The 19920-nt window shown below is 41.4% G+C and overlaps 1 protein-coding gene across 4 annotated transcripts; it reads left to right on the forward strand.

The window, feature by feature from the left end:
- Positions 1 to 1262: 1262 nt before the first annotated feature.
- On the forward strand, positions 1263 to 19920 carry uso1 (USO1 vesicle transport factor). Of its 4 annotated transcripts, XM_086295490.1 has the most exons (27): positions 1263 to 1501; positions 3108 to 3194; positions 3767 to 3831; positions 3912 to 3988; positions 4289 to 4300; positions 4558 to 4611; positions 5270 to 5370; positions 5457 to 5559; positions 5654 to 5709; positions 5818 to 5938; positions 6073 to 6251; positions 6355 to 6495; positions 8338 to 8426; positions 8514 to 8668; positions 8775 to 8980; positions 9109 to 9129; positions 12572 to 12682; positions 12861 to 12979; positions 13308 to 13489; positions 13592 to 13713; positions 13810 to 13948; positions 15148 to 15314; positions 15825 to 15890; positions 16351 to 16449; positions 16532 to 16636; positions 16770 to 16985; positions 18689 to 19920. In XM_086295490.1, the coding sequence occupies exons 1-27, from the start codon at positions 1436 to 1438 to the stop codon at positions 18761 to 18763; spliced, it is 2934 nt and encodes a 977-aa protein (XP_086151616.1). In that variant the 5' UTR covers positions 1263 to 1435; the 3' UTR covers positions 18764 to 19920. The 4 variants fall into 4 exon arrangements, with proteins under 4 accessions (XP_086151616.1, XP_086151613.1, XP_086151615.1 ...); XM_086295487.1 differs by lacking the exon at positions 4558 to 4611; XM_086295489.1 differs by lacking the exons at positions 4558 to 4611; positions 9109 to 9129.

Consider the following 19920-nt stretch of genomic DNA (forward strand, 5'->3'; position numbering starts at 1 on the left):
CATGGCCACCTTGTTCACCTGATCTGAACCCCATTGAGAACCTATGGTCCATCATCAAATGTGAGATTTACAAGGAGGGAAAACAGTACACCTCTCTGAACAGTGTCTGGGAGGCTGTGGTTGCTGCTGCACGCAATGTTGATGGTGAACAGATCAAAACACTGACAGAATCCATGGATGGCAGGCTTTTGAGGGTCCTTGCAAAGAAAGGTGGCTATATTGGTCGCTGATTTGTTTTTGTTTTGTTTTTGAATGTCAGAAATGTATATTTGTGAATGTGGAGATGTTATATTGGTTTCACTGGTGAAAATAAATAATTGAAATGGGTATATATTTGTTTTTTGTTAAGTTGCCTAATAATTATGCACAGTAATAGTCACCTGCACACATAGATATCCCCCTAAAATAGCTAAAACTAAAAACAAACTAAAAACTACTTCCAAAAACATTCAGCTTTGATATTAATGAGTTTTTTTGGATTCATTGAGAATATGGTTGTTGTTCAATAATAACATTATTCCTCAAAAATACAACTTGCCTAATAATTCTGCACTCCCTATAATTGTATATATTAATTCAGTATTAATTAATACTTCTTTGATCACCAGTTAACCTAACATGTGTTTGTTTTTGGACCGTTGTACTTTGGAGAAGGTCAAACATGTAAACTCCGTAAAGACAGACCCCAGCCAGGATTTGAAGCAGGAACTTGCTGTGAGGAAGTAGTGCTAACCACTCTGCCACCATGCTGCCCTAATACACGTCTTGTATCTGCCAGGCAGCCTCTGACCTCTGTATGACCTCTTTTCCTTATGTGCATCATACATAATCGCTACTACATATACACAGAAACGACAGTTTACAGTTTCAAGTTTACATTTGTATTGTTACAATTGTTGAGAAATCAACAATTTCTCTTGATTTGATGCCCACTGGCACAATGATCTGAAATCCACCTGGATAGTTACAGATCAATTTAATTCAGAACAAACTCAGTGTTTAAAGGATTGTAGCTCCTGTACAACAGTATAAAATTTAGAGACATTTGTATTCTTTGTGTTTTTTAGCACTAAATGACACATTTTACTCCAGTCAATTTTACTTGAACATTGTGTGAGAGTTAAAAACTTTAACCCTCTAATGATAGATTTAATTGATAATTGTTTATTTTATCGCTGCATTGCCTATCACAGAGCATAATCATTAGTTTTCTTGCCCTTTAAATAACCGGCTGGTGGTCTGCTGCTGAGCCACGTATCGCCACGTTTGCGAGCATGCGCAGTGCCCAAACGTTAGTGTTCCGGGATAGGTCAGTGTACACAGTGTAAAAAATATATCATTGTGTACTCTCTTACGTGTCTATTATACTGAGCACAGTGAGAGGCGGCAGAGGGGTGTTTTGTGAAGAAAGAGAGGCTCTGAATACGGCACCGAGATGAACTTCTTCAGAGGAGTGATAAGTGGGCAGGCAGCCGGGCCGCAGCCGTCCGGAGCGGAGACGGTAGGAAAGCAGCTGGGCTAGCAGCGGCTAGCTTACGTTTCTCCGCTGTGCGCCGTACAAACTGAGAACAGGGGGATAGAGTTGTGTTTTTAAACTAGTTATTTTTTGCTCCGTCACATAACAAACACCTAAGAGAATGTGTGATGATACCTAAGATACCTTTCACTTGGCGAATAACTGACAGCGAGCTAGTTAGAGGGCTAATGAGCTAAGGTGGCTAATCTGTCAGGCAGCAGTGGGAGTGTGTGTAACCTGCTGTGAAGCCACAATGAATGGAGAAATCCATGAAAGACACGGACACCAAGGACCAGCCCGTTAGGACTGTCAGCTGTTTACACGTCAGCGTTTTGTTTTGATTAACTTTAATCTGTAAATCTACTAAACATATTAGTGCGATCTTGTAAAATGAGCTAGTGTATAACATAAAAATGGACCTCGTCGTGTACGTAGGGCGGCAGCGAACTATTTAGTATTGATTGCCTGCTAATCAATTGGTTTAAAAGCACCAAAAAAAATAACTGAATATTTTGTACTTTAGCTGATGACAGCCATGCATAGTGTTCCATGCAGGAATCTCCTGACACATTGCTGAAATTGCAGCAGACAGCCACATATAATCAGATCTTTGTATAGTGACTGCTCAGGGAGAAAGCTGTCACTCCTGAGAATGCACAAAACACTTGAACAGAAACCTTCTCAAATTCTGTTTTGTTTCTCCACCTTGTTACTGCTCTTTCTGTGTTTAGAGGTGTTAAATTAATTTACTGTTGACTTGTCGACATCCCATGCTGCAGTAAAACTTATCGGTTTTCCAAGAAAATGTGCATTTTTAGACCGCCTTTTGCTTTTGGAATAGGACCTGTATGAAAATGAAAGCAGTAAACCTCCCTACAATAAGTGCATCTGGTGGGCCTTTTTTGGGGGGTGGGTTGGGTCCACTTGTCCCCTTTGTCTCGTCAAATCAATACAAAGTTGTCACCTTCATCCCATGATGGGAGTGGTGTCTTCCAGGGTGACATGAAGGATTGCTGAATGGTTTGAGTATTAGAGCGATGCAAGTCATTTTCTGTGGCCTTTGCAATCAGCCAGATCTCATTTTAGACAGACAACTTAGACACTTTATCACACTGTCACAGTTGACTTTCATGGCAGTTTGCATTAAACATGTGTTGACTCATCATCTTAGTAATAAGAGCTAAGCAACTTGAGATGCAGGAAACATCGTGCATTCACACATGCGCCTTTTCATAAGTGATACGTAAATCTTACTGAAGTGACCAAGGTGCACATTAAGACACAAGCTGTCAGATGGTGTTGGATTAAAACAAAAGATTTCAAAACTTGAAAGGGTTCAGAAATACTAGTGTTTTTTCCTTTAAGTTGTCAGCTGTCTGTGTGTGCTAAATGTAATTATATACAGTATTTTGTTTTTTTTGTGGTTTTTTTGCTTCTTCTCCTCACAACTCCACCACAGAACCCTTGGGACTTGGAAACCACAGCTCTTTAAAACATTCCAAAAATTCTGTCAATTTCAGAGACATAAAATTACAGAAATTATCAGCAAGCATGGCAATAATAGTTAAAAAAATAATATGTCCGTTAACAGATCCAGAAGCTGTGCGATCGAGTTGCCTCCTCCACACTTCTAGAAGATCGGAGAGATGCTGTCCGTGCTCTTAAGTCCCTCTCCAAGGTAAAGTATAAGTAGAGAACTAAAAGGGCCTGAAGCTGTATGCAGTCAGTTGCTAGTTAAATGGATCCGAACTTGCCTTGGAAAATTGTAATTTCTTGAAGGTTTTAGTGAAACTATTTAAGAGAAGAGCTGTGAAACTTTGAGTTGAAATCACTGCACTAACATCATGTACATAAAGCAGTCTGCACATGTCTTCTGCTGTGTCTCACTGCAATAAACGTGCCATCCGTAGCCTTGGTTAAAAGTCTTGTTTGTCACATTCTACTGATTAAAATGAACTCATCTCTGACCTCCACCAAGTCACTTCTGTTCACTGACAGTTTTGCCATTAGCTGCACTGTCAACCATGAGTAATGAGTTTATCGAGCTTGAATAAGGGGTTTAAGAGGCACAGGGTTTCACGTTAACACACATGGGTGTTAGTCCTGGTCTGCTACACAGATAGATGTGCAGGTTTCCTGTATTTCACAAGAAATGCCACAGAAATCCAGAATGTTTCTAACTAAAATTCCTTTATTTTAGGTTCTGGTTGCATTACCGATCCTATGAGCATTTTTTTAAATGTTTTCTAGAAATATCGAATGGAAGTTGGAACACAGGCAATGGATCACTTGATTAACATACTACAGACTGACAGGTATGTTAATACTCATACTTGTAATGCTTGTGGATTACAGCTCAGTAAACATGCTAATGTTTGTCTCCCAAATGCAACAGATCTGACTCTGAAATCCTCGGCTATGCTTTGGATACGCTTTACAACGTAATCTGCAATGATGAGGAGGAAGAACAAGGTATTACACCCCACATCCTTAAAAAATGTGTAATTTAACTTGAATTCATAACTGGAAGATAAAACCTCTGATCTAAAGACATTTCTAACTATATTGAAATGAATTCCTCCTCATTGTGAGACTTCTGTAAATGGTTTGAACTGACTTAAAACCCATGTTTGTTTTGCATGTGTAAACGAGTTCAGTTCATGTTAAACATGGAAAGCTGTCAGTTTGCATTCCCTTCTTCTGTACACTGATGATGACTGCTTTATTTAAAGACTCTCGTCTCTCTCTTCTCTTCCATGTTTTAACCTACAGATGAATCAGAAGGTAAAATTCTTTGACTGTGCATGATGCCAACCCCTCTAACACCAACGGCACTTACGAATCACACAGTCCCCTTTGTTTGGTTATTGAAAAAGAGCGCATTTTAAATGTATTCCCTGCAAAGATTAAAATAAGCTGATAAATGAAAATGGTGTTGTCATGGCATGGGTTAACAAGTCTCTGTCAGCTGATGCTGGACTTGGAATGAATGCTAGCTTTTGGGTAAGGCGTTGAACTTGTCTTCCTCCCTGCACTCGCAGACGCAGTAGCCCCTCTCCCTGTCTCAGGGAAGCATAAGAATGTGTCTGTGCCTGGTCAGTACTCAAACTGTGCCTTTGTGCAGTAGCTTTAGTGCTAACTAGTTATAACTTGCATGCACACACACATGCACACACACATACAGTATAGTGCAAAATGAAGTCAGAGCAGCATATAGCGACCTGCTCTACTACAGTTAAAAGTGGGAGTGAATCATCAGTTTTTCAGTCAGGAGGCATATATGAGGACCTGTGGGTAGAAGCTTTTATTGAGTCTGTTTGTGGCAATAGCTGTTTGCATAAAGTCATACCACTAAAAGTAGACAAGAACACTCTTTTTGTAATCTCGGTAATGGATCCTTAGCTGGGAAAAGCATCCATTTATTTTCAGTTCTTTGCTTTAAAGTGCTGCACTCATCCCTAATTAACTGTTTATCACTGCGGGCTTAGAATACACTTCCTTTGGCGGTAACCCTGCTGTCCTCTCCTGTGTGTAGCCTCTCTTGTCTTCCTGGTTTGTTCACATTTGTCACCCTGAGCGCGTCTCTCATTGTCATGGTACCTGTAAAGTCGCTCGTCATTGGTAATTGAAGTTATACATGTGAGCTTCACTGCTGTGTTGCTCAGGCTGATTTATATGAACAAACCAGCTGGGTCCACACACTTTCATGGATGACTCCTGAGACGGTGACTCATTTTCAATCTCGCTTCACAGATGAGAACGCACAGAAGCAGGCAGACGACCTCGGCCTCCAGTTTACAGACACGTTCGTCCAGGATCCTGAGCACGTAACCCTGCTCCTCACTCTGCTGGAGGTACAGAGTGGTTTTGATCCAGCAGCAGAAACTCTGTATTGTTAAATTTTTCCTGACCCCCATCTGATGCTTTTCTGCATTTTTAGGAGTTTGACTTTCATGTACGGTGGCCCGGAGTGAAGCTGCTAACTGCTCTGCTGAAGAACCAGGGTCCACAGATCCAGGGTATTATTCTGGTCAGCCCCATGGGTGAGTTTCTTATCTCTGCATTATATCGAACTTTGTCACGTCGGGAATTTATTGCTTTAACAGCAATATTTTTTGTTTCTGTTTACTCTCACAGGTGTTTCCAGATTGATGGACCTGCTGGCAGACTCCAGAGAAGTAATTCGCAATGATGTAAGCACACTTACGTTTTGTATTACACTGTATTTGAACCCCTTTGAAACAGAGTGTTGAGTAGAGGTCTGTTTGAGTCTGTGACATTTTGTTTTCTGCCACCATCAGGGCTTGTTGCTACTTCAACAGCTGACTAAAAGCAACGCTGCCATTCAGAAAATTGTGGCATTTGAGAATGCGTTTGAACGCCTCCTAGATATCATCACAGAAGAAGGCAGCAGCGATGGAGGTAAATTGATTTTTACACAGAATTGTTACTGAACAATACGATCCTACCTCTTTTCTCTAAACACAGTGGGGGTTTTTTGGTGGTTTTTTTGGCTTGTGATATGTCCTGACATCTGTCCTCTTTCTTGTGTGCAGGTATTGTGGTAGAGGATTGTCTGCTTCTTCTCCTCAACCTGCTAAAGAACAACAGCTCCAACCAGAACTTCTTTAAAGAAGGCTCCTACATCCAGAGAATGAAGCCCTGGTTCGAGGTTGGTGATGATAACTCTGGTTGGTCTGCACAAAAGGTCACAAACCTTCATCTCATGCTGCAGGTAATATATCTAATTGTTATCTTGATCTAAGTACTAATTAAAAACAGCTGAATATTATTTGTTAAAACTCTTAAATAACTGTTAAATAATGTTGTAATCCCAGCTGGTGCGAGTCATGGTGTCTCCAGTGAACTCTCCTGGAGCTACAGCCAGCTGTCAGAAGTCCATGTTCCAGTGTGGCCTACTGCAGCAGCTGTGCACCATCCTCATGGCCACTGGTGTCCCTGCAGACATCCTCACTGAGGTAATCACAACAACCCGCTCGTTAAGTCTGGGACCATTAGCCATTGAAGCATTCAAAAGATTCTTTAGTTCTCACAGCAAACAAGTGCTGAGGCATGTCTGAGAGGTTAAAACGTATCACATTCGAATTCAGAGAGGTCCTAACATTTATGTTTGTATGGTTTATACAGCAATGGCAGTGGAACCTAAACACATCAATTCAAATAGAATAGAATAAACCTTTATTATCCCACGGATGAGAAATTTCGGTGTTACAGAACTCTTACAGCAAGGGAAAATAAAATATAAAAGGAAGACACAAGGTGGTCCTATAAACATAAGCAACCGAAGTTCGTATATACAGGTATGTACAGGTAACAATGTACAGAATATGTATAGAAAAATTGTACGGAGACATGTATAAAATGTACAGTAAACAAACAAGCTGGTGAGTAAGATGACCAAAAGAATGTTAAGCTGCATTATAGAGTCTGACAGCTGCTGGTAAGAATGTACCTGCGGTAGCGCTCCTTCCTACACTCTGGGTGTAAAAGTCTACTGCTGAACGAGTGCAGTCTCATGCAGGGACTGTCCGTGATGGATGTTACCTTAGACAACATCCTCCCCTCCCCAACTTGCTCGATGGACTTCAGCGGAGAATCCAGGACAGAGCTGGCCCTCCTGACCAGTTTGTTGCGGTTCCTCCTGTCCCTCTCTGCCATTCCACCACTCCAGCAGACCACAGCATAGAAAATAGCAGACGCCACCACAGTGTCGTAAAATTTCCTTAGGAGTGGCCTGTTCACCCCGAAGGATCTCAGCCGCCATAGCAGGTGGAGACGACTCTAGATCCTTTTGTAAAGTGCATTTGTGTTTGTGGGCCAGTCCAGTTTGTTGTTGAGGTGAACACCCAGGTATTTATACTCCTCCACTGTTTCAATGTCCAAACCCTGGATGTTCACTGGTGTAATAGGGGCTGGCTTTTTGCTGAAGTCAATCACCAGCTCCTTCGTCTTGCTGGCATTGATGCAAAGAGGTATTTGATGACCCCCTGTATTCCAGTTCATTTCCCTCCGACACCTGACCCACAATGGCGGTGTCGTCTGAGAACTTCTGGAGATAGCAAGTGTCCGTGTTATAACTGAAGTCCGCAGTGTACAGGGTTAAGAGGAAAGGGCCGAGTACTGTTCCTTGTGGGGACCCCGTGCTACAGACTACAACCTCAGACAGTAAGAGGTGTGGTCCAATACTTTCCTTCATGTCATGCATCAGCACAGCTGCATTTAGGACAAGGGTTTAAATTCTCCTGAAAAACATGTTATGTTTTGGGTCGGTCAGTAAAGTAAAGCGGCTGCGGGTGACTCATTGATAGACAAATGTAATCATATTGGAGGAAGAAAACCAAAAATTAAAATGACTTCGAACAAGAGCGCTGGGAGGATCCCATCCACAATGAGGATAGCAGTGGTGTGGCTTGAATTGTTTGCTGACAAATAGTTACCGTATTATCCTAAGATCAATGTCCACACTGAAATCTTGGTGACAGTGATTTATATTTTGTGTCTGGGATACTGTGAGACCAGAGACTTTAGGGTACACTGGGAGTGTCTAAAGCTTAAAGACATGCCTCTGTATGGGGCTAATTAAAATCTAGAAAGGTCCAGATTGACATTTGGGAAAAAAAAATGCATCAAATTAAAAAGATGGGAGCTTTGTGCATTGCAGGAGACACTTCGACATGGAAACTGGTTTGATATGTCATGATACTTAGAGTAACAAAGCTGAAAAAAGAGAATTTTTGTTGCTCAGCAGTGAGCTTATGCAGATTAATGATCGTGACTTTGATTTGGATGCTTTCTTTCAGACCATCAACACAGTTTCAGAGGTTATCAGAGGCTCTCAGGTCAACCAGGACTATTTTGCTTCTGTCAACGCTCCATCAAACCCACCAAGGTAAAAACACAACCAGTGGACTGACCTGTTAAATCGCCTTTATCCATCTAAATCCTATGGTGACCTCTCTTCTTCATGTCCCCACAGACCAGCCATTGTGGTGCTGCTCATGTCCATGGTGAACGAGAGACAACCATTTGTGCTTCGCTGTGCAGTCCTTTACTGTTTTCAGTGTTTCCTCTATAAAAACCAGAAAGGCCAGGGGGAGATAGTTGCTACACTGCTGCCCTCCACCATTGATGGTCAGTAACAGTTTCAGGTCCTATAAATAAATAACATGTGGTCTGTGCTTTTAGATGGTTCACACTGTTTTAAGTGCTTAATAGCTCACTTTTTTCTGCCTTTTAGCCAATTCCATCTCTGCAGGACAGCTGCTGTGTGGAGGCCTGTTCTCAGCAGACTCTCTTTCAAACTGGTGTGCTGCTGTGGCCTTAGCTCATGCCCTGCAGGACAACCTCACCCAGAAAGAGCAGCTGCTGAGGGTTCAGCTTGCCACCAGCCTGGGCAAGCCCCCTGTGTCTCTGCTGCAGCAGTGCACCAACATCCTTTCCCAGGTAGGGCAATGATGATACAGAGGAGCGTGCTGATAGGCTGTGTGTCTCCGTTTGCCATAGGTTTCTTAAAACAGCACTATTGTCGATCACAGTGAAGAGAACAGTGTCACATTATTGTGGTTTTGCAGGGTGATAAGATCGTCCGGCGGGTGAGTAAAGTGTACCTGTGTGTGAGTGTTTGGGTGGCACCTGTCTGTGTTATGTTTTTGGCTTGGCAGTTGTAGTAGGGGTCTTGTTGGCCCACTTGTTGGGGGATCTTGCTTCCTTATAACTCTTTACTACCCGATCTTTGTCCCTAACTGAAAGCTTTGACCCAGCGCTTCCTCATTAGGGTGACACACAAGTGAACTCCTCCTCACACACCTGTAAGATGTGGTTGCTGTCAGTGTTTTCACCAGGGGCTTGTGGGGAAGTACACAAGTGGACACCCGAGAGGTTCAGAGAAAAGGGACACATTGGCTGTTTTTAATTGTTTATCTCTGGTGCTATCATCCTGACACCTACTTTAAACTTTGAACTTTGTTTGCTGTGCTGCAAGCCCTTATCTGTTTGTTCAGGAAGTGAGTACTGCAGCAACTTTTGGGCCTTCTCCTGTTCAAGTGAGTGACTGTCACTGCTTTTTGTCCTGCATGGCGCACAGCAAAACTGGCAGATGATTTATAGGACTGTGTATGATTTTTATGTCTTCCTTTGGGTTCAGATATTTCTGAACTGGAAATCCCAAATAATGGGATCAAAGAGGCCTTGTAAAACATAACCTTGGTACCAAAACAGATTTAAAAACTAACTTCATGCTGCTGAAAGGCTCCAAATTACTGCTGGTACTTATCTGTTGTGAAACAACTTGATAAAGATAAACGTACTTTGAGCTCCTATTGCTTGAGGCCTGAGGTTGGTCTTTGGATACTCACAACCTCTAAGCCTTGATGGTGTGCTCAAGTTTCCTACCAAGAGCTTGACGGTCACCTCCTGTAAAAGAGGAAGTGAAATCATTTCATGTTTCAGAATTATTATCACTAATGAAAACCCTCAGCGTGGTTAGGTAGTTTGTGCAAGAGCCACATTGTTATGTGTCTGCGACGGACATTTGCATCCAACCTCCATTACCTGATATCCAGCCTGACGAACATGTGAAAACTGTTCAACTAAGGCAGCTGGTATGAGCATGTGCTGTCTGGTGGGCCCTGGTGCTCCGTTTAAAAACTGTAGAGGGCACTCCTGCAGGTTTGCTTTCCCATTTTAGTGTTATTCAAGTATCTCAGGATCTTGTTCATAAGTGTGGGTGAGATGGAACCACAAATCCAGGATTGTGCTCAAGTGTAAAGTGGCTAAGGCTTCAGTCACTCAGGCTTGAAGGCCATCATCGACTAACCTAATTGCTTGCTGACAAGTTATAGTGGCATGCTAGTGACCAAAGGAGGTTATCAGTACAGGACTGTTATGCTTCATCATGTAGACTTCTGCAGAAAATCTATGTCATAACTTACGAACCGGAAACCCCGTTGTAAACCTACACTGTAACCTTCCATGACAGCTGACGTGTACCTCCCGATAAATGTAACTACACATCGGATCAAGGCAGCTGATGTACCCAAACTACTCAGTGATGTGGAAGAGTGCAGCAAAGGGTTAAGAGGGTTTTCTGGTTACAACATAGATTTTGTGCAGGAGTCTAAATCAGTCTCTTCATGACTAGTTTGCCCTAATGTGCCTGTCAGCTGCTACTCACCAACCTATTGTGGAATAAGTATTTTTATTTTTATTTATTTTTTTTGGGGGGGGGGGGTTGTCCTGGCTGGGGAGGTAACTGATTATTTTCTAGGATTATGGTAATGATGCTTTAGTAAACAATTTCACAGAAACACCCAGCAACAACTTGCCATCCAATTGACAAATAGACCTTTTTCCCTGGCAGCCAGTGGTTGCCGACTGCTTGCGTGGGGGCGACCATTGTCTACTAAAATCTGCAAATGTGATTTGGATTCTAGGTAGCGAACAGATTTTTGTCACCGATTGTCTAGAACAGAATTAAGATCTCTGACAGTGGCTCATACTTGTGAAGAAGATGTCTTTGTGTCAGGCATATGCAGTGTGCAGCTTTGTGTTAAAAACACACATTCATACGAGCCACACCTCTTCTGACTTCCAGTCTCAGGCTGGCAGCAGTGCAGCCCATTAGACAGTTGTAACTGGATAGCTGTGCCTTGATGTGATGTGTTGTGTTGGTGGTTTCCTGGAAGAGATACAGAAGTGGAAATGTTTCCTCTAAGATTATTTTGTATTATGAAGCTGTGTCACACAGCATTTGCTTTACATAAGTCAATTTCAGCAATGTCTCAAGTGTTAATGGTCATCAGTGCCCTCCACACACATATGACGTCTTTGTAGAGACCAGGCCAATGTGTGCTCAGTTGACGCCTGTGGTGGTCATTGTCTTTTCTTTTGTTTTCCTCTTCATTTTATTTATTTTGCATTGCGTCACATTTGGAGACAAAAGCTGAAAAGGTGATTTTTGTAAGTTTTTATAGTTTTGAATGCTGATTAGTTTTTATCCACACCTTCACTGCTTACTCAGAGAGCTCCTTTCTTAAAAGCATGTCGCGCGTTAAGTGTTAATGCACCTGTTGATTGGCAGTCTTAAGCCACAATTTAAACTTAACAGGTTTTTGCTCATCTCCGTACCGCGTCACACTGTTGTTTTTCATCATCTCATGTTCCAACTCCATGAAAATCATCCTGTCTTCCTTTCAGTGATAGAGATGACATATCCACTCGCTGGCATCAGTTTCCCATAAATGTGCGCATTTGAGGGACGTTTTTTATAAAGAAGGAAAAAAGAAATCCACATTGAGCTCTTTTAAAGATCTTTAAGCTCTTTTAATAATAATGAAACAATTTATGTCATTAAAAAAAAAAATCCTGAAAAGCACATTTAGCGGGGTTTGCTTTGCATGTGCTGACAGCTGGAAATGAGAAAGTTTCCGTTGCAGTTTCATAACACTTTGCAATCAATTATTTTCAAAGCAAACTGATTTTATTGTTGATCATGTAGTTATTTTATTTATTTACATTTTTTTTAGTAATTATCACAGGATTGCTTGCTCTGATAAATCTAACCTCAGTCTAAATATGTTAATGTTTTTGTTTTGACTGTCCTTATGATAACCTCATTAACCACTAATGTATGACATGTGTTGAAGGATTACTTTAACCATTTCCTTATTTTTATTGACCAGAAAAGGACATGCATTGTTTTAACTTCGCCATTTCCACTGATAGGGATGCTTAATTGTTGCTGTACCAGCAAATCCAATGCTTCTTTTTTAATGTAATTTACCATTTTAGAGCTAACATCTATACTCCGCTCATGCTCTGATGAAATGGCTGCTTACTAGATACGTTAATTGGTTAAGTAATCTGGATCCAACCTCTAAACTATTCCCAGTCACGTTTAAATGTGATGAGGATTCAGTCTGACTCTCTTTTCTGTGTTTTTTGTCGTGTAGCATCGTGTTTTTGTGTTTCTAAGTGTCACTGTAGTTCTACAGAAACACGTTGACTCTCCTTCTGTCTTGTTGTTTTTCTCTGCAGGGCAGTAAAGTGCAGACCAGGGTGGGCCTCCTCATGCTGCTGTGTACATGGATCAGCAACTGTCCGATTGCCGTTACGCACTTTCTGCACAATCAAGAAAATGTTCCTTTTGTATCCTTTTGTCAGTTTTACTACTTCATAGGGTTCTTAATGCCTCGTAAACAAGTTATTTATTATGCTTTTTTTCTTTTATTCAGTTTGATTTTGTGTTTAGGTTAAAACCTCTCATTCAGTCTTACTTAAAATGTGCAGCTTTACTTGGATGAGTCCTTGACACTGACTCTTGTAGCTGACCGCTCAGATCTCAGAGAACCTGGGGGAGGACGAGAGGCTGGTGCAGGGCCTGTGTGCGCTGCTTCTCGGCATCTGCATCTATTATAACGACAACTCGCTGGAAAACTATACCAAGTAAATCTCTTTCACTCACTCAAACATGTGCATGCTATAATTAGGTTTACCTAACATTTTTGGTGACAGAACGACAACAATACTCAGTATACACACAAGTAAACACATTATTATGGTGATAAGTTAAAAAAATATAGATTACATGCATTTCACAAATCAGATTTTCATCATTTCAGCTGATATATATCCATCATTTGTGTATCTAAAGTGTTTAAATGAGAGGTACATTGTTTAAATGTGGTGTCTTTGTCCCCTGATTTGACAAATTTAAAACAAATAAAAATCTGTTTAATATTGTGACAAAGCTACTGTGCTCTCTCCTCTTCAGAGAGAAGCTAAAGCAGCTCATCGAGAAGCGGATCGGAAAGGAAAACTTTGTAGAGAAGCTGTGCTTCATCACCAAACATGAACTGTATTCGCGGGCGGCTCAGAAGCCGCAGCCCGTCTTCCCGTCTCCAGAGCAGATGTTGTTCGATCATGAGTTTACCAAGCTGGTCAAAGAACTGGAAGGTCAGTCCCGTCACATTCATCCTAACAAGAACAGTTTAAGAGAACTATTGCAGAGTTTCAGTTGGCCTAACGAGTTATGTTCTTCTCCCTACTTTTCCACAGGAGTGATAACCAAAGCAGTTCACAAGTCTAGCGAGGAGGAGAAGAAGGAAGAGGAGGTGAAGAAGACATTAGAGCAGCACGACAACATTGTGACTCAGTATAAAGAGCTGATCAGAGAGCAGGTAAATAACACAATTTTCATTTTGTTACATGTTGTGTTTGTTCAGTTTGATATACTCTCCTGCTGACAGATTGATTTTTGATCACATGATCCTCAGGACGCTCAGCTTCAGGAGCTGAAGGAGCAGGTGGCATGCATGACCTCCCAGAATGAACAGCTGCAGGCTACAATCACCCAGCAGCAGTCACAGATCCTGCAGCACAAAGACCAGTACAACATCCTCAAGCTGAAATTAGGTGGGTGCACCTCATCGGCTGTGTGTGTGTGGTGTGAATTTAGATACATAAAATATAGAGATTTAGTTCATTTAAAATACATTTTCTCATAATGAATGAGAAATGAGGGACTGACATGCAGGATTTTAATCCTATCAACCTCATTCCGGCGGGCACATTAAGCTTTTACTGCCCCCTTGCTCAGATAATAGAGCGACAGGGATGTGCAGCAACATCCCCAGATACTGTTTTATATCAAATTGTGCGAGACCGTCACGCACACAGCCACGTTTCATAGGAGCAATTTACTTTGTTTCATAAACAAAATGTTAAAATGAAATTTTGTAGCTCACAGACATGTAAAAGCTGAGTATCTCTAGCCTGTTACTTAGAATCAGAGTTCAGCCAGAACCTCTTAGATAGGAGACTGAAATTCAGAGGTTTATTCACAAATGGTGATGTAGCTGCTGCAGGACGGCGATTTAACTGCAAAATTATGCCCATGCTGGGTTCTGGGTACTCTGGATTTCTCCAGTGGTCCAAAGACATGCAGTTAGTGGGGTTAGGTTAACTGGTGATTATAAATTTCCCATAGGTGTGAATGTGAGTGTGCGAGTCTCTCTGTGTTAGCCCTGCGACAGACTGGTGACTCGTACAGAGTGTACCCTTCCTGTCGCCCTAAGGTACCTGGGAAAGACTCCCCCTGTGACCCTTACTTAGATAAGCTGAAGAGGGTGGATGGATGACATAGGCTCACCTACCCTGCTCTGATGTAGCTGACTTGTCCCATATTGCAGAGAGACTGACTTGAGCACAGAGTCAAATTGATTGCAAAGTGTTAGTAAGTGGTCTGTTGATAAATTAGATGACAGTTATTTCCAAACCTTTGTCAATCTGTCTAAGAATGTTTACAGTCAGTCCAAATTAGGCCATGATTGTTTGGAGACAGGCTGCTTTAACCTTTGGATTAACAGTGGTCACAATGGCCAGATAGTTGCTGCAACTACTAGCAGTTGGTTGCTAAATGCAAAGATTTCAATGCAGTCACCAGTAAACCACCAAGCTTCCCCCTCCTTCTACTCACGAGAAGGTTGCTATCCCATTTTTACTCCAGCGTGATTGAGCCTTAAATCAGCTCAGGATTGTAGATTTAGGGATAACATCAGCATCAGTATTGCTGTTGTTAACACTTAAACTGAGTGTTTGTGCTCTAACTTCAGCTAAAGAGAACCAGGGTCAGTCCAACAGCCAGGGAGACGGCTCTCAGGTGAACGGGCTGCAGACAGAAGAGCTGACCCAGCTCAGAGAGGAGGTGGAGGAGCTCCGCAAACAGCACTCGCTACTTCAAACACAACTTGGTGACAAAGATGCTCTCATCAGCAGCCTGGTTAGTATCTTTTTTTCTTTTCTTTTTAAGTCTGTGTGTACTGGCATTGTTGTTCTGGGGGCTGATTCCAGAGAGATGTTTTAAAGCTGTTTTGATGCGTTTGTTGGTGTAAAACAACTGTAGGCAAAATAGTCCTCCAAACAGCTGACTGACACACGGGGAGCAATGTGGACTCTATACAACCACCAGAGATTAATCAATTGATTTGGACTGATACATTGCTTTCTATGTCTTATTTTAGAATTAACACTTATTATATCATTATAATGTTTAAACCACACCTGTAGAATAAATTAGAAGACGAAGATCAACCAGAAAACACTACTGCAACTATAAACATGCAATCCAAATCCAAAGACACAAAGAAACCTTTACGTTTAAACTTTGACATATCTGGATATGGGAGCTTCTAAAAACTGCTTCATGTCTGTATTTGGGTTAATCACATAGTTACATATTGTATCTGGAGTGAAAGTGACTGCATAATGTTTTAACTCTGTGTAACTGTAGAAATCAGGAGCTGCACAGACAGCAGAGGGTCCAGCAGGAGGATCAGACGACACAGAGCTGCTCCAGGTGGGATTCATCACTTCACACCTGTCCCTGCTTTTCCTTTGAACCCCCTGTTTGCTAAAAATGTTTCAAAAGGTTAAGCGCATGAGGCAAATGCTTGTTTTGTCACTAAATAAGTGTTCGAATTACTCTTGTGACTAACAGAGAGGTAAATCTTTAAGTGTACCGTTTTATTTTCACTTTTATTGACATAAATATTCAAGATGATTTATGATGTTTACATGTATGCAAGAGGGTGTGACTCAAGCCTGAAGAACCTCTCAGGAAGTGCAGCGCTACAGCTTGCTGTAGAGTATTAGTGGTTTTAGGACGGGATGGACTTCTGGGACACAGACTTTGTACTCGGATTACCTTATTTTCTCTCACAATAAGAATTATATATGTCACCAGAGTTAACCTGGAGGCATTAATCAGATCGGGTGTTAGTATTTTGTACATGTGCTGAATGTGTGCTGTGTTGCAGGAACTGGAGGCTTTAAGAAGTCAAGTTCAGTCCCAGTCAACAGAAATCGGCCAGCTGAAGATGGAGAGACAAGACCTGCTCAGAAGAGCTGAAGTCGGGGTAAAAATCATGAGAAGATCAATTTGACATAGATTTGCTGAAGTTGTTTAAAACTAATGAACCTTTCTCTGGCTTCTCTCAGTGCTCTGACACACTCCCCTCTAGTGACAGCTCATTAGATGCTGCAAAGATGGCTGAACTGGAGAGCAGGCTGGGAGCGCAGACGTCTGAGATGGAGAGACTAAAGGTGCGTGAGAATATGTGATCCTCTAAATCACTTGACCCTCATTTACCGTAATGTTTTTATACTGCATTCAGCTTGGACTTCTCATATATTAACTCCCTCTCTCCCGTCTCCTTCCTCTCCCTCTGCGGCTCAGGCAGAGGTAAAGAACCTGTCGGAGAGCCGGGCGGAGCTGGAGAAGCGGCTGGATTCAACTACGAGCACGGTGGCCATCCTGCAGACGGAGAAGGAGAAGCTGCAAACTGACGTCCAGGAGTCCAAGAAGGAGCAGGATGACCTGCTGATGTTGTTGGCAGACCAAGACCAGAAGATCACCAACCTGAAGAAGAGACTGAAAGAGCTGGGAGAGACGGTAGGAAAGCTATTTCTAAAATCACCAGTATAAAATGTATAGTTTTCACTGCCAATCTGCCTCGTTTATCCAAACATAAGGAACAAATTAGTTCAGCCCACTAAAATTCAACAGTAGAAATTATGAAATATCTAATAGCCTCACATTTAAATAATATGAATATTTTTGTTAATTTTAGGAATATTTTGTTAACGGGACACCCAGCAGATTTTGGGACTGATTACTTCCCTGCATTAGTATTGTCATACAGGAAAATGGGTGTCACAGAGAAAATGAACATCCACATGAGGTGGAGCTGCTGTTTCAGCCTTTTACCTCTAGTTTTGTTCTCAGGCTAGTAAAACACGCAGCCCCAACAACCTCCAGCAGTAAGGTTGAGAATTTTCTTTAAAAGTTTTGAGTGAGAGGAGAGAAAGATGACCAGTAACATCCAGCAGAGATCCCAGGTCAGTTTGGTTCACCAGGTCCCCTCAGGTAGCCGTAGGCTCTTGGAAGTCTTTATGCCTACGCCTTCTTATGCCAAAAGAAAATTGTCTCAAGCTGAACTGACAATGAGCCACGAGACTTTTGCAAGTTTGCACTTTGATGAATATTCTCCAGAGGACGATCTTAAAACAGAACAAACATCAGGGTAACACTGCTTGTTTCTAACATCCTGTATCACAGACATTAAATTAGCACAGTGTTGTTATTGAAACTATGACATATCTCATGATATTGATGTGGCTCTATGACAGTTGGTGTAAAATTGATTTGATTGCAGTTTTTAAAATAGCTTAAATATGTTTTTCAGTTGTGAGAGTTTTGATTAGATAGCCAGTTATGGAGGATTTGAAAGTGCTGGAGAAGAAAAAGTTGGATTAAGTATAAAATTTCAAACTGTCCCTTGTTTTTTTTTGTTTTGTTTTTTTTGTTTTTTTTACCCCAGTGTAGTATGTATGTAGTCTGATCTAAACTTTCCCCAGATTATTCAGTCTGATCTAAATAAATGAACAGTGAGTTGATTCTGATTAGCGAGGATTCAAAATAAAAACGACCACACTGCAGCCTCAGTCACACATGCCGAGACAGCGGTAACTAAAATGTCTATTCACCGACTGGTTGGCTAGTGGTTTCTGGCTGTCACCAAGTGAAAATGGCTGCAAAGAGGGTGCTGCAGTCTTCTTATGATTGATTTTCGTTGCAAGCAGGTTGCAGTAGCCCACAGTTTGCATGCAAGGAATTCATGAGTGTTTGTAGGTTACACACAAACTACGGGTGACCACCGCAATCTGTGGTGCAGCACTGGTTAACTTTATGCACCTGTTGTTGTTTTCTTGTTTTTTTTCCCCCCCCACTATCAACTGTGAGCAACCTACAGCAACCACTCACCAACTGGTTGGAGACTACAGGTTGTCTCCAGTGACCTGTGTCTGCTTTGTGGTCTCAAAGCCTGTGTGATTGTGGCCTATAGGGGTTGGAATTGACTCTTTTTAGTCATTCATCTTATTTTTCATTGCCAAACAAACAAAAAAAAAACCCAGCAAGATTTTAGTGTCTAGTCTTGGACTAAGTATCATTAAAGCTTGTTTGCTGTCGTGGTAGCTTTAGCAGTGAGTAATTATTTAATAGTTACAGAGGAATAGATGCAAACACGTAAGTGCGAACCACTCAGTTCTGTTTCGTCTGTCTGCTTTAGTTAGACTGTGACCCTTTCCTTGCAGGTGGAAGATGAAGATGACCTCGACACCAGGGACCAGACAGACGACGATGATGAGGAGGATGAAGATGAGGACTAGAGAAAATCAGTGAAAGGAGAAAAAGGAGAGAAAAGACTCTGCAGAAACGCACCTGAGAAACTGAGTAGGACTAAAATATGGAAGCAGTTTCTCGTCCGGGCTGCCATGCTGTCTTCTTCTTTACTCCAACACATGTATGCGTTAGTTTTTGGACATTTTTAGTTCAAGATGACGATGTTCTTTCCAAAAACTCAATTTTCAGCGACAGCTGAGAGGTTTAAACATGTCAGTGTATTCATCTCTGCTGCATTCACCATCAGTTTGTGATGGATTTTATTAGTTGTTTTGTTTTTCTAATGTACTGTCACATAGTTCCTAATCACAGAAAAACCCTTAAGTTAAATTTAACACATCTGGAGAATTTGCAGAAGTGGATTTAAAATGTGTCACAATGCATTCTCATTTTCCCCATCCTGCACTGCTGCCCTCACCAGTACAAGCACCTGCAGCATTGGCGTCACCTGCACTTCGCCCCCCGATCAGTTCGAGTTCAGCGTCACAGTTGTTCCATTTCACCGACTGCTCTGCAATATGCTGCAAAACACTGATGGAAAAGATGTAAAGAGACAAAAAAGACAAATATTTTTGCAACTTTTTGTCCAATACTGGCATCCAGCTTCTGTATGATATTGTGTAACTTATCACTTTAAGAGCGACATTGAAATGAATAAAGAATCTATCTATATGGAGGAATAATTGTAGATAAATTAAATTTTACTAAATCCACAATAAGACCTGGCTGTTAGGATTTTTTTTTTTTTAATTCAAGTGTTAAAAAAAAAAAAATGTTCACGCTGAATGTTTTCATGCCAAATTAATAACACTAAATGATTAGTGTCTGTCACTAAAACCTGAAAAGGAGGCATGGCGGGACATCGTACATTTACTGAGAATAAACTATTGTACCCTCACGCGTCTTCTGCTAAACACTTTTCATTTCCCTTGGTGAAAAACTTGTGAATCGATAAAAGATGTGAAAGAGAGTTCAGAAGGATTTCTGATATGGAAACAGCTTAACAATGGGATGATGTGGGGGCGCCGTGCTGAAACTACAGGTGGACTATAAAATCTGCATCTTGGATGCTTCAAACATGTTCTCCTGATTCATGAAAGAAGGAACCACCATGTTTGTTGAATAAAAATAAATACAAATATAA

The sequence above is a fragment of the Aulonocara sp. 'chitande type north' Nkhata Bay genome, linkage group LG6 (assembly GCF_057382095.1).
Source record: "Aulonocara sp. 'chitande type north' Nkhata Bay isolate Kocher_YH1m ecotype deep benthic linkage group LG6, A_spYH_male_GT1.1, whole genome shotgun sequence".
Classification (NCBI taxonomy): Eukaryota; Metazoa; Chordata; class Actinopteri; order Cichliformes; family Cichlidae; genus Aulonocara; species Aulonocara sp. 'chitande type north' Nkhata Bay.